Source organism: Lolium rigidum, chromosome 4, assembly GCF_022539505.1.
Source record: "Lolium rigidum isolate FL_2022 chromosome 4, APGP_CSIRO_Lrig_0.1, whole genome shotgun sequence".
Classification (NCBI taxonomy): Eukaryota; Viridiplantae; Streptophyta; class Magnoliopsida; order Poales; family Poaceae; genus Lolium; species Lolium rigidum.
Genome location: NC_061511.1, coordinates 194460635 through 194474758, shown reverse-complemented (window position 1 = coordinate 194474758; position 14124 = coordinate 194460635). Strand labels below are relative to the sequence as shown.

At 49.2% G+C, this 14124-nt stretch overlaps 1 protein-coding gene across 1 annotated transcript; it reads right to left on the bottom strand.

The window, feature by feature from the left end:
• Positions 1-5126: 5126 nt before the first annotated feature.
• On the bottom strand, positions 5127-6123 carry LOC124647987 (non-specific lipid transfer protein GPI-anchored 2-like). The gene is made up of 3 exons (XM_047187824.1): positions 5811-6123; positions 5623-5718; positions 5127-5248 (listed from the first exon to the last, which is right to left on the bottom strand). The coding sequence occupies exons 1-3, from the start codon at positions 6064-6066 to the stop codon at positions 5127-5129; spliced, it is 474 nt and encodes a 157-aa protein (XP_047043780.1). The 5' UTR covers positions 6067-6123.
• Between the last annotated feature and the right edge of the window lie 8001 nt (positions 6124-14124).

The following is a 14124-nucleotide window of genomic DNA, read 5'->3' as shown; positions in this document are numbered from 1 at the left end:
ATGTGGAGCGGCGTGTGTCAGGACACCCAGCCCAGCCAAGCATCGGAGTAGGCGGTAAGAGCTGTAGAAGAGGACGCGGACAGATGAAGGCCAAGATCCAAAGTTCCACGAACGTAGCGTAGAACACGCTTCACAAGAGCAAGATGTGGCTGTCTCGGGAGCATGCATATGAAGACATATCTCGCTGTACTGCGTATGAAAGGTCCGGACGCGTCAGAGTAAGGTACTGAAGAGCACCTGCAAGACTCCGGTAATCCGTAGCATCAGTGACGAGTTCACCTTCAATGTCAGAGAGCTTGGCCTGAGTATCGATCGGTGTGGTACAGGGATGACAGTCAGACATGCCAGCCCGTTGAAGGAGATCAACGGCGCATCGGCGCCGAGACGAAACAACCCAAGAGAAGAGCGACGAACAGCAATTCCCAGGAAGAAGTGTAGGTCGCCGAGATCAGTCATAGCAAACTCACCGTGTAATCTCGCCGAGAAGATGCCGCAGAAACGCGGATGATGAAGCAGTTGACTATGATGTCATCAACATACAGCAGGAGATAGGCTGTGTCAGCAGCAGACCGAAGAACAAACAGTGATGTATCCGTCACAGAAGCAACAAATCCAATGGTGGAGAGATAAGCAGCAAATCGTTGGTACCAGGCACGAGGAGCTTGCTTCAAACCGTAAAGGGACTTGTGCAGACGGCAAACATGATCGGGATGAGCAGGATCAACAAAGCCAGGTGGCTGCTGACAGTAGACAACCTCATCCAGGTAACCATTGAGAAAAGCGTTCTTCACATCAAGCTGGCGAATCGGCCATGAGCTGGAAACGGCAATTGCAGGGACCGGACGGATCGTGGCTGGTTTAACAACCGGACTGAAAGTCTCATCGTAGTCCAAACCGGGGCGTTGGGAGAACCCACGCAGAACCCAACGAGCCTTATAGCGAGCCAAGGTGCCATCAGAGTGAAACTTATGACGAAAAATCCACTTCCCGGAGACCACATTTGCCTGAGGTGGACGCGGAACGAGAGACCAAGTTTTGTTGTCCAGAAGAGCCTTGTGTTCGTCAGCCATTGCTTGACGCCAGAGAGGATCTTGCATTGCTTGCTCCGAATGTCGTGGGCACGGGCGGGGCCACGGAGTCCACAAGCAGAAAGATTCGAGCGCCGGACAGACGAGGAACACGGCCGCAGCGTGTCGTCTTGGGTGCAGAAGGCTCGGGCCGGGCAGCGGCTCGCGAGCGAGGCGAGACAGTGCGGAGCACCGTGTCTCCGCCGTGGCGCACGAAGAGGCCGGGGCAGGCTGCCGGGGCTGCCGCGAGGCAGCGATAGGCGATCCCGCTGCCGTGGGTGGAGAATCAGCCGAGTGAGCGGGAGTGCGGGGTGGCACGGGCGGAGCGGGCTGCCGTATGTCGGTGAAGAGGAAGTCCAGCCGCCGGGGCGTGGGCGTGGCAGTAGACACGCCCGAAGTGGTCGCTGCAAGCTGAAACGGAAATACACCTTCGTCGAAAACAACATGTCGAGAGATTATTATTTTCCGGAGGATGGATCAAAGCAGCGGTAGCCACGGTGTTGAGACCGATAGCCAAGAAACACGCACGGGACCGAGCGGGGGCGAAGTTTGTGTGCAGCCGTAGATGCAACATTGGGATAGCATAGACATCCGAAGACACGCAACGAGTCATATTTGGGAGAACGACCATAGAGACGTGTGTACGGAATCAGTGACCTAATAGCCGTGCAAGGACGGCGATTAAGGAGAAAGGTCGCGGCCGCAAGAGCTTCAGCCCAAAAACTCTCAGGCATGTGAGCATGAAACATGATTGTGCGCATTGTATCGTTGATGGTACGAATGGCACGCTCAGCCTTGCCATTTTGTTGAGAAGTGTAAGGGCACGACATACGGAGAGTGGTGCCGTGTTGTGCAAGAAGATCATCAACGACGCAGTTCGAGAACTCGGTGCCGTTGTCCGTTTGCATGGAACGGATGGTGGTACCAAACCGAGTGCGTACATAGGCGAAAAATTTAGCAAGAGTGCCGGAGACGCTAGATTTTTGGCGTAGCGGAAAAGACCAAGTAAAAGTGAGAGTAATCATCGATAATAACAAGGTAATATCGAAAACCAGAATTACTAATAATTGGTGATGTCCACAAATCACAATGTATCAACTCAAACTTGGTACTAGACGCGAAGTAGACGAGCTAAACGAAAGCGCACATGTTTGCCGAGCCGACAAGCATGACAGACATGAGGCCGCCGCAGCTTATTACACTTGATAAAAGAAAGACTCGGAGCGTCGACATAGCATCGCGACCAGGGTGACCAAGTCTTTGGTGCCGTAGATCGGCGTTGGTGGAGACCAAGCATGGCGGTGGTGGGTGGTGCTCGACGAGGGGTGCCGAGAAACGTGTAGAGATCCCCTTCACTATTGCAGTCGAAGGATCACACGACGAGTCTTCGTGTCCTTCAGTAAAAACCAAGAGAGTCAAACTCAACGAACATGAATTGTCACGAGTAAATTTGCGAATAGATAGGAGATTGCGAATTAAACGTGGGACAAGGAGAACATGGTTGAGTTTAAACACATGACCAGAAGGAGAGCGAAAAGAGGTAGAGCCATAGGAGGAGATTGGTACAGCAGGTACCGTTCCCAACAATGTGACAAAGTGTGGAGAGGATAGAGGGCGGAGAACCTGGATGTTACCCTCGTCGTTCGTCATGTGAGACGTGGCGCCGCAGTCCATGACCCGGCCCACCCCGCTCGGTACGCGCGAGTTGAGGGCAGCAATGAGGCCGGCATTGTCCCAGTGCAGGCGATGGCGATGTCGAGGTCGAGGGCGCGGACTCGGAACATGGGCGCGTTGATGGTGGTGTAGGCCTCGAGGACGGGGGCCGAGGATGCCGCGCGCCCGTAGGAGGGCGCCACCGTCCGGCCGCCGGGGAGATGCAGAACCGGGGGCCCGTAGGCGCGGGGTGGGCGCGCGGTTGGGCGCGACGGCCTGGGTGGTGGCGGTCTTCTTCTTGCCTTTGCGAGACCGGCCGTAGTTGGACGACCCGCCTTGACGAGGCGGTGCCCGTGCACGGTGGTGTAGAAGGCGCCGGCCGCATGGCCCGGGCGACGAGGGCGGTGGAGGCGCGTTAGCGGCCGCGTTGGCTCGTTGCATCTCCTCCATGAGGAGCATGCTCCGAACACGGATGAAAGTGGGCAGCGGGTCCGTCATGGAGATCACGATAGCCGCGGAGGAGAACCGAGGCCCGAGGCCGCGCGAGTGTTGAGGACGAGCGCGCGGGCCGAGACCGGGGAGTCGTTGTCCGGCGAGGGCGTCGGAGAGTTGCTTCGGCGGCGGCAGACTCGGTGATGGAGGACGTGCCCCGGACCAGCTCGGCGAAAGTCGTTGTCGAGGTAGATCGCCTTGCCGGCCTTGTTGGCGCAGAAGAGCTCGTAGATGGCCGCCCGTAGCCGGCGGGGCGGTCCGGTTGCCGGCGAGGACCATGTCGGCGACGTCCTCGTCAATGGCCGCGTGCGGATGGTTGAGCACGGTGTAGTCCTCCGCCATCCATGCGCCCGTCGGTAGGAGCGGCCCGAGTGGTGCCGTCGATGTGGCCGATGAGGCCGGCGACGGCCGAGCGAGGCGCGGAGGTAGATCGCCCACTTGGTGTAGTTCCCGGCCGTCAAAGGAGAGGACGACGGGCGAGACGGAGCGGGCAGCACCGGCGGGAGACACAGCGCCCGCGGTGGTGGACACGATGGCGCCGGGAGGTGGAGTTGAGGGCCATCGTGGGGTGCAGCGGAAGGTGAGGCCGGCGGCGGCTAGATGGACTAGGGCGGCGGCTAGGGTTTTGGATCGGAAGAGATCAATCTGATACCATGTAGAAAGGTTGCTAGGGTTTGGGGGAAGCCTCTCACGGTAATACGTGGGGTTCCAGGTGTTTATATAATGGGCCAAAGGCCAAGAGTTAGAGTACAATACAATAAGGGTACAAAAGCAAATAGAACTACTATACACGCTAATACATACGCTAACACTATTGCTGTATATCTTCCCTGAAATTTAGCAAGCCTTTCCAAATCATTTCGTTGTATGCTCATTTTTGTGCAACGAACTGAGTCATTCATATGCACGGAATCTTGTGGCATTTGGCAGTGATGTGATGATGCTGGAGAAGAAGGGCGAGAGATGGAGACTGGAGAGAAGGTTGCACGGGATCGATCGAATTGAATGGCTCGATCACGGACAGTTTTCATTCATGGCAAAGTGCTCCAACCCACAACCGCCTCTGAATTCATTGCTTACATTGCTGTTACGTACACGGAGTACGAATGTGGTGTACCGCACTTTCTTATCCCAAATTCAGAATGTTACGAGCTACAACCGCCTCTGAATTCATAGCTTACATTGCTGTAATGTGCTGTACCGCACTTTCTTATCCCAAATTCAGAAATATTAAAAACTCCAAAAGCGCAAAGTTTTCCATAAAATCGACTTGCCATTTGGGCGGTGCAAAAAAGACAAAAATTGCTGATAAAAGTAAGCTTTTTTGTGATACAAGTTTTGTCTTTTTCATCGATCAAAAAAGTATTGGCTTTCTAAGGAACTTGTTGACAATTAAAAATATGTTTATTAAAGATATGTTTTTTAGATGGTGGAAGCATGCATTCGGGTGCCGAATTGAATTTCTCAATGTTAGCAGACTAAAAAGGAAGGATCTTGGTGTGCTGTAAAGGAAGAACCGTGTGCTATATCAAAACTAAACATACCAGTAGTGTATGTTTTGCAGATGAAAAAAATTAGCCTATGCCAGCCGGACGGAGGATACCGAGCACGCATAGTTCATGCGACGAATTCGCCAAGATCACAACCGTCGGAGCTGGTGGTGTTTGTTTTTCCCAGAGTGAGACGGCTCGGCGTCACGTGAATGAGATGAGGACGGAATGCGTGTCTTACATACAGAGTCTGGGAATCCAGCGGTCAAGTTACATCACGAGGGAACTTATGAGCGACAAATCAGATCACATATCAGCCGGGAAATGACAGGTATATATGCACACATATACCAGAACCATTCTACTACGCATATGCCTACGGCGGTGAAGAAATCCTCAGCGAACAATCTGGCCGTGGGCGCCTCTAGATTATCATCGCCGTGGCGAAGGCGTAGGTGACGGCGAGGGTGATGATGTTGCCAGAGGCGGTGGAGCGGTGGTCGGCGTGGCTGCGCGGCGCCGGCGGCGAGGGTAACGGCGCAGTACCTGCGTGAGATTGATGACATTCTGTTAAGCTCGTCAGGATGAATAACTGTACACACCTACTGCTACTACGATTGGGTCCATGGTTGTGCACAGTAGTAGTAGTACGTTACAAGCACGTGAACGAACCTAGACGGCATGGCAGCATCAACTGCTTCAATCGACTGTGTATGTTTTCAGTACGAATGTACGAGCATATTGAATGTTTCTGTAGCAATATTGTCATAGCATTGCTTCTGTTTTTCTTGGTTTTTAGCTTAGCTACCGTCACGAGTGTCTTGTACTCCTATGAATCACGAATCCTTGTTCTTGATCTTGTGTAGAGAAGATTAAACTGAAGGTCTCAACTGAAGTTCTATGTCGCGCGCGGCGCTTACCGGGGAACTGCGGGCTGTCGCCGGAGGGGCCGGGCGCCGGAGACCCGGCCATGGGCGCCGCGGACGGGGCAAGGCCGCGCACATTGTACCCGAATGCTGCAGAAAAAGTTTGAAACTATCTCAGAAAAGATGCTAAATCAAATCAGATATCAGAAGTGTTTGAAACTACTGGTAGCTTATGAGTTTACCTGCGCATGTGCTGACGGGCGGGGTTTCGACGCGGCAGACGCCCGGGAGCGCGAGCGCGCGGGAGTAGTCGACGGCGATGCCGTAGGAGTCGGCGGCGCCGGAGAGGAGCTCGCAGAGGCAGAGCGGGTTGGACCCCACCATCCCGGCCAGCTCCGGGCAGCACGCCGCGTCCGGGCGCGCCGTCGCGCTGCCCGCCTGCACGTACGGCAGGCAGTCGGACATGTTGAGCAGCGAGTTCAGGCACGCCGCGTCCATCGCCGCGGCCGGGGCAGGCGCCGCCGCCGGGGCCGTGGAAGGTGGCACAGAAACGTGCTGCGCAGCCACCGCGCCGCACATGGTCGTCGTCGAAAGCAGCAGCGCCGCGAGCACGGCCCACCGCAGGTGCTGTGCCGGCGCCATGGCTGCAGAGGATGAGGATGCGGGGGAGTCAAGGCGGGCGGGCGGGCGGCTGGTTTGTTGGGAAGTTAATGTGGAGGCGGGCGAGAGGAGGAAGCGAGCGGTGCTGCTTGGACTGTACTACTACCACGAGAGGCTGATGAGGGTGTGTGCATATATAGCCGTGGCGTGCGCGTCTTGGTGGCGGCTGGACCAGCTGTGCGCCATGGAATGAGTACGTGGAAAGCTTCCTCTGCAAATTTGCGACGTTCTGCTTGGAGGAAATTGCGGTTCCACCCGCTTCACTCAAACCTTTCACAAGGATCCTCGCTTTTACCTTTTTTTTTTTTACCTCCGTTTTATAAAACTTGTCGTCATTTTAGTTTAAACTAAAACCACGATAAGAAATAGTTTTGACCACTTCCCCCTCTCATCCGGTTGCATATTCGACCAGCTATTTGTTTAGGGCGTGGCTGACCGAGAACTAATTTCTTTCTTAGTTAGATGATCTCATTGAATTTCAGTTGCAACTTATTTTTCAACTCATACCTAGCACAAATTAAGATGCAAATTAAATGGTGTAAAACTTAACTGAGCACGAAATTAGCTTTCAGCTAGCTAAGAACTAGCAAATCCCATTCGTTTATGTACTATTTTTTTTAGCTCAATTGACAACGAAAATAAATAACTCCCGCATTTTAGTGCTTCAAATTTATACACAAAAGTCATATAGTCGTAAACTTTATAGTAAAATAATTATCCCTCAAACATATGTTTTTTTTACAGTATATAGGCTGCAATAGACAGTATATAGGCGGAGGCTGGTCTCGGGCGGCGCAGGCTCGACTCCATCATCCGGCGGTGGGGGTCAGCCTAGTAGCTGTGATGGCGGCAGAGACGAGTGGGAATGGCTGGGACGACGTCGACCACTGGCGGCGCGACAGTTGGACGGCACCGGCCACGTCTAGGCCCGATCTGCGCCAGGCGGCCGAGATCTAGGCCTGGCGAGCCTCGTTTGCGGGCGTTGGCAGAGGCCATACCGGCGCAAGGCGGGCCTTCGGTTGGCAGCCACCGTGTGCCAAGTTGGCTTGCGCTCTGTCCTCGGTTCGGTCTCTGACACTCTTTGCCCTCACTGCTGCTCTGGTTCGAGGTTTTTGTTGGTTGATGGTATGAGCTTGGATGTCGGGGGGGGGGGGGCCCTGGATGTTGCACGATCGGGGATGACGTTGAGTGCGTGTGCATGTTCCCGGTGTCGGTGGTGCTTTGGGAGGGGCAGCTCCCATATCATGTCTCGGAGGGTTTGTTTGTTGACGACATGATGCTCATGGGTCCTTGGTGTGGTGAGATTTGATTTTGGGCGAAATCCCAACGCTTTGGCGCCAACGATGATGACGCCCGAGGGTGTCGTGGCCCTCTTGGGAGCAACCGTTGTTGTCGCTCCCTGTGATAGAGCTATGTGTGGAAATCTTTGACCGTTCTCAATCTTGATGGTGGCGGCGCCTAGCATCGTCACCCTTTTGGGGGTGTCATCGTGGAGCTTGGATACCTTTGGCCGGCCCTCGTTGTTATCGGCGGCATGCTCAGATCCTTTCTTGGTGCTCTTCGATCCCGGGCGGACTCAGTGGCCTCTTCTTTTACATGTGATATTGGGGTCTTCATTCCTGGTACCTGTTGTATGCTGGCAGGATTGGCGGTCCACGGCCCATAGCGGGAGGGCATGCGGCCCTTCCCGTCAACAACTTGGTGGGTATAAGAAGACGATGTCTGGTGGCTTCATAAGGAAGCTTGGTCTCAACTTTAATTGGTCGTGCCGGTTGTATCTTGAAGGGTGTGGCGTCTGCTATCCTTTTTTGTTTTTATTTTTAGTCTGCTTTGTAAGATGTCTTTCTCACTATCTTGTATCGATTTAGCAGTACGTGGCTTTATTATTTACAAAGGGGCAAAAGCTTATTTTGTTTGATTCGAACGGTGTGCCCTACGTGTGTGTTGTGGATGGGGATGGAGGTCCTAAGGCTGCTAGAGGCAATGACGGCAGCAGGAACACCGTTCGAAACTTGGAACGGACTCGATCCATCTCTCCATTACTGGTGGAGCGCCGCCTATTTCTATCTATCAAACGCGCGCGCACGCACGCTCGGCATGAACCATTCCTCTCTGTCCGTCCCTGCTTCTTTCTGCTTGCCGATCTTCGTTTCATTTTATTTTTTTCAAAAATTACATCGATTTATTCATAATCCTTAACAGCAGTAAGAGAAAATCTAAAACAATAGAAATTAGTAAAAATCTTTAGATCACTTAGCGATGGCTACAAGCACTCAAAGGAGCCAAATGTGCGCTACCGTCCTCGTCCATCACATGTCAACGTATGACAACGCGGCGCGTAGAGCGCGATTCGGCAACCTGTTCTGCCCCGGAAGAAGAGGATGTAGATCAGGTTGGCTTTGGCGGTCCATTTTGACAAAATTAACCTAAATCTGGAAAGATCTCACAAAATAACCTGGTTTCAATTTTTTTTCACAAAATAACCTTTTGTTTGGCTCCGCACCAGATGGAGCCATGCTCAGTACCACAGCTCCGTTTTAGGTGGAGCCAAGCTGATAAGCACGGCGCCGTCCCAGGTGGAGCCAAACTCAATAGCACGGCTCTATCCCGGGTGGAGCCAAGATCAGAAGCACAACGCCGTCCCAGACGGAGCCAAGCTAAGTAGCACGGCTCCGTCCCAGGCGGAGCCAAGCTCAGTAGTACGGCTCCATCCCAGGCGGAGCCAAGGTCCTTAGCCGTTTTTCGACAATAATTGGGAGTGGTTCATGCACCTAGAGATGACCAAAGGTTATTTAACCTAACAGAGAGGTTTGCATTATCTCGGACCGCCACCAAGGGATACTCAATATAGTTATTTTATATTTTATGTTTATTTTCATTTGGATGGTTACGTGTGCAAATTAGAAGATGTACCATAACAAGTTTCGGTCTTTTCAATTTGTTCTTAACTGTTCCTTGACATTACTCTTTTGAACCAGGTGACACATCAACATAGAGTGTGATCTCGGTGTGGTTCGTATCTCCGATGTCGTCGTCATACATGTCCTCTCTATCATCATTATGGTGATAGAGTAGAGTGATGGAAGATATAGTATATGTTTTGTATTTTATAGGGTTTTATCAATTTGTTAACATATAAACTATCGTTTATCATGAAATATAACTTGTCATAGATTTTGTCATCTACCCATGCTGTATATTCTATTTATCTTTGCAATATGCTTCCTCGGTAGCTTGAGATGCTTTTTATCATGAAGTATAATTTGTCTATTTATCCTTGCTATATATTTTATTTATTCTATTAGTCTATTTCTCTTTACAATGTGCTTCCTCAACAGTTTGGTTTCCTAGGTGCGATCTAGTACCAACAAGCATCAGGTTGTAGCTCACAACCACAAACCGGAAGAGGGTCCAGGTTCTCTAGGAAATAACAACGAACTGAGGGACGTTTATTAACCAATCGTCAGTATAATAACCCGAAGAGGATCCAAAGGCACTACAAAATTTCTCACATGCGCCTAATAAGTACTGTCAGCAGAGCGTCTTACTCCTGACGGGTTTCACGCGCCCGTCGGTGAAAATTTTGCACACATAGCCATCTAAACGGAAATAAGCATAAAATAGAAAATAATTGTCATGAGTATCACTTGGTGGTGGTTCAAGATGATGCAAACCTCTTTGTTGAGTTCAATAAACTTGGTCCTCATTAGGTGCATGAATCACTCCCAATTGTTTTTAGAAAACGGCTAAGGATCTTGGCTCCACCTGGGACCGAGCCGTGCTACTTAGCTTGGCTCCGCCTGGAATGGCGTTGTGCTTCTGAGCTTGGCTCCACCGGGGACGGAGCCGTGCTATTGAGTTTGGCTCCGCCTGCGACGGCGTCGTGCTTCTTAGCTTGGCTCCACCTGAGACGGAGCCGTGCTACTGAGCATGACTCTGTCTTGTGCGGAGCCAAGTAAAATGTTATTTTGTAAAATCTTTTCAACACCAGGTTATTTTGTGAGATCTTTATAGATTTAGGTTAATTTTGTCAAAATCGACGCTTTGGCGCGCATGACAGGCAGTCGATCGAGAGACGAGAGTCCACACAAAGGGGCGATCCCAGTTGCTCAATCTCACCCCCGCCCGATTGGCATATCCAGACATGCGGTTTGAACTTTGAAGTGGAGCAGACGCTTTGCGTGCCTTGCTTTGCCTTTCTACTCGGGGATAAACAGGGTCACGTCTCGCGCCGGATGCTTCACGGCTGGATAGCAGAGCTGGGAATTTATGTTTGACATGGAACTTTCAGATAAAGTGTTCAGGGATTCGCAAAAAAAAAAAGGTGTTTAGGGCAGCGAGCGGGTCACGAGTAACCTGGAGGGCTTTTTTGAACGGTTAGAAAACGGCGATTTGGAGTTTTTAAAAATTTAGATCAAAGAATGTAGATATAGGAAATAATGTAATCTACCAACACGAAAGAGTCCCATATTCAGATACATAACATTTTGGGCTGCACAAAATTGATAAAATCTGACATCTAAAGTAGTCAACAGTACAACAAACCTCCTGAATTTGTCAGATTTTTGTCATTTTTGCTAAGACCAAAATATAAGCTATTTTGGGTTGATATTTTGTATGTCGGTAGAGTACATCCAACTTGGGCTTGGCCCGGACTAGGCTCTACGGGCGGTCAGCGTGCTGGCATTCCATCCAATGGCGGGACTAGGAAGGTGACGCTGCCGGTGAAAACTAAGTCGGCTTCGGCCATGGCGAGCGATGGCATGTCGACGTCTTCAGCGTCGCTACCTTGTTGAATGCATCGGTGTTGCAGCAGGCATCTTCTTGCTAAGGTTGCTCCGGGGAAACCCTAGATCTGGGTCTTCCGATCAGACAATGGCGGCGCTTTCGGTGTCGTTCTCCCTCTCGTGGGCATCATTTTGGGTGCTAGATGGAGGAGGCAATAGGTGGAGCGGTTTTGCATCTACCGCGTCGACGACAACGGGTCTTGGTGGCATGTCGTAGCGGAGTCTCCATAACAGACGTGACACACAATGGAGCCGCGCAAGGTGGAGACGTTGTTGAAAGGACACAGATTCCACATAGAGGGGATGACTAGGTGTTTAAAAAAATTATGATAATGGCAAAAAAAAATGCAGAATAAAACTAGCGTTTAATTTGTCAAGCACAAAACTCTAAAGCTAGGGTTCACCTATATGCACCAACAACTTATGTCAAGCAAGACAAACAACTATGTGATAGCAAGATATAAAACTTCAAGCATGAAGGCTATCACAAAGTAAAGTGCATAAGTAAAGAGCTCGAGTATAGAGATAACCTAGGTGCACGGAGACGACGATGTATCCTGAATTTCATACTCTTCAAGTGCTACTCTCCATTGTACCCGTGTGGAGGACAAAGCACCCCAAACGCCACGAAGGCCTCACGGATTATCCTCGATCCTTCCCACCAAAAGGGAATACCTCGATCTACTAAGGGATCCTTGAGGGCGTTCACAAACCCGTACAAACTTGGGGCAATCTCAACAACTTAATGGGAGGCTCCCGAGATAGAGCCACAAACGTCTCACACTTGAGGAATCGCGACAACTTAATTGCAGGCCCAGAACACCACTAAGATCACTAAGCTGTCTAGGGTTCAAAGACCCAAGAGGAACAAGCTCCGTGAACAAGCTCCTGAAGAGATACACTCATGAATTTTCGCCTCCACGTATCACCGTGGAGAACTCAAACCAATGCACTAAATGAAATGACAAGTCTCTTGCTCTCAAACTCCACCAAAGCTATAAAATGTATTGGGAAAATAAGAGAGAAAGAACAAAGGAGGAGAGCACCACATTTCTCCAAGAACTAAATCTAAGAATTCCCTCACAAAGAGGGATTTTCATTGGTGGGATTAAATATCTAGATCTCCTCTCTATATCCCTCAAATAGGTGCAAGAATCATGGAGGGTCTAAGGAGAAAGGAATATCTCAAAAGGTCAACACTGGTGGAGAGAGAAGTGGGGAAGCTGAGCTAACAAAAAAGAAGGAAGAAAGTCTTAAAAAGTTTGGCCAGAATTTTCGTTCGTTGGGCTAGTTTCGGCTGGGAAAAGGACCGGTAGTACCGGCCTAGGGTGCACGATACAATCGCTCGCGTGCGGTGTCCAGCCGCGGCCAAAGCAGAGGGAGCGACCAGGGTCGACCCAGTATTACCGGCTTGGGTGTCCTAGTATGACCGAGGCAGATGGCCCGGTACCACCGGCAAGGTACCAGCCTGGCTCCGGTCGACCAAGCGTGGGGCATAGACCAATTGGGGGAGATTTTTGTATAAATTTAGAGGTGGAACCTCTCAATAAAAGCGGAAAAAACTCCAACATCAAAAACGCCGTTTTCAATGAAATAGAGTTTGTCATGAGAATAAGAAAAAGCTCTAAAACACCATATGGATAAGAGCCAAATAACAAGATGATGCAAGGATGTAAAGGTTTAAGTTCTCTCCAAACGATACGATCAAGTTACTCAGTCAAGAGCCCTCTTGATAGTACAACCAACTATCCTATAAATCGGTCTCCCAACTACACCACGAGACTCGGTAAGAAAGAAATTATGTCGAGATTAAACCTTAACTTTGTGCATCCAACTTAAGCTAGATGATGAAGATCTTGACTGCAACAAGAAGTGACGCCTTTTTATGGTGCTTGCATGATGGAGTCTCGTGGATTGCTTCCCCATACTCCACTATGGGAGAGACTCTACTTCGGTGCATCTTTACATATCCATGATCACCATATGGATGGCAAGCTTCAAGTATATATATGATCTCTTCTAGATGGATCAACATGAACTTGCACGCTATTTCTTTTTTGTTCATCTTGTTGATGTCTTGAAGACACACATGAGAGATCACTCAAAGCTCTTCTTCAAGACATACATGCCATAGGCTCAATCTTCTCCCATGACCAAACTTCGGATCACTCTTTATTAATGCCTTGGTAATCACTTTATCTTCTTATTTCAACCTTGAAGCCAACATATGGTTCAAGCATTGACTATGGTCAAATCCTAGAAACATAAATCAGTGTAAATATTAGTCCATATGAATTATCATTAATTATCAAAACCACAAATGGGGGCTCCATGCACTTTCAGATGTCTGGTGCCGTGGCGGCGTCAACAGCAGACCTAGCAAGGATTATGCAGATCTCTACCATGAAGATGGCTCACCGGTGACGACTTCTAGAGCTTGGGCATGAGGTGCTCGCTCAGGGTCTGCTGGATCAAACATGTTATCTCGGTTCGCCATAGGGTGACATGGGGATGACCCCGATACGTAGCTGGTGGGGCATGGTTTGAACTTTTGAGTCCTTTTGGCATTTTCATACCCATTGTCGAATTTGTAGGTGTCGTAATACACCTGGAAACAATGGATGTCTAGAAACACAGAGAGTATTAAAAAATATTCATTAGGTTTCACGGACTTAAAAGAATTGATTTAATATTTATCTAGGACTTATAAATCTTGATAATGTATTAATATGCCTTTATTAAAAATCATGGAATAATTGGTAAAAAATATTTGTTAACTTAATAGCTATTTTACTATTATTTTAAATTCTGTTTTAAGTAACTATTTAAAATAAAACATCCATTTGACTAAAAATAAATAGTTCCATAAATTGTTAAATATTTGATTAAAATTAGCAAGCAACTTCCTAATCTAATTTAATAGTTTTTATTATATTCTTTGTTTTATGTATTTAAATAATAAAGAAAAATACCTTTTAGTTAGTATTTAAGTCTCAATAATTTAAGATTAAAGAAATAACCTCCTAAAAATAAGATTAAAAAAATTCTTGTTGTTCTTTGGGTTCTTATTATTTCATTTATTTTTAGGAATTCCATGTTATCGAATTGT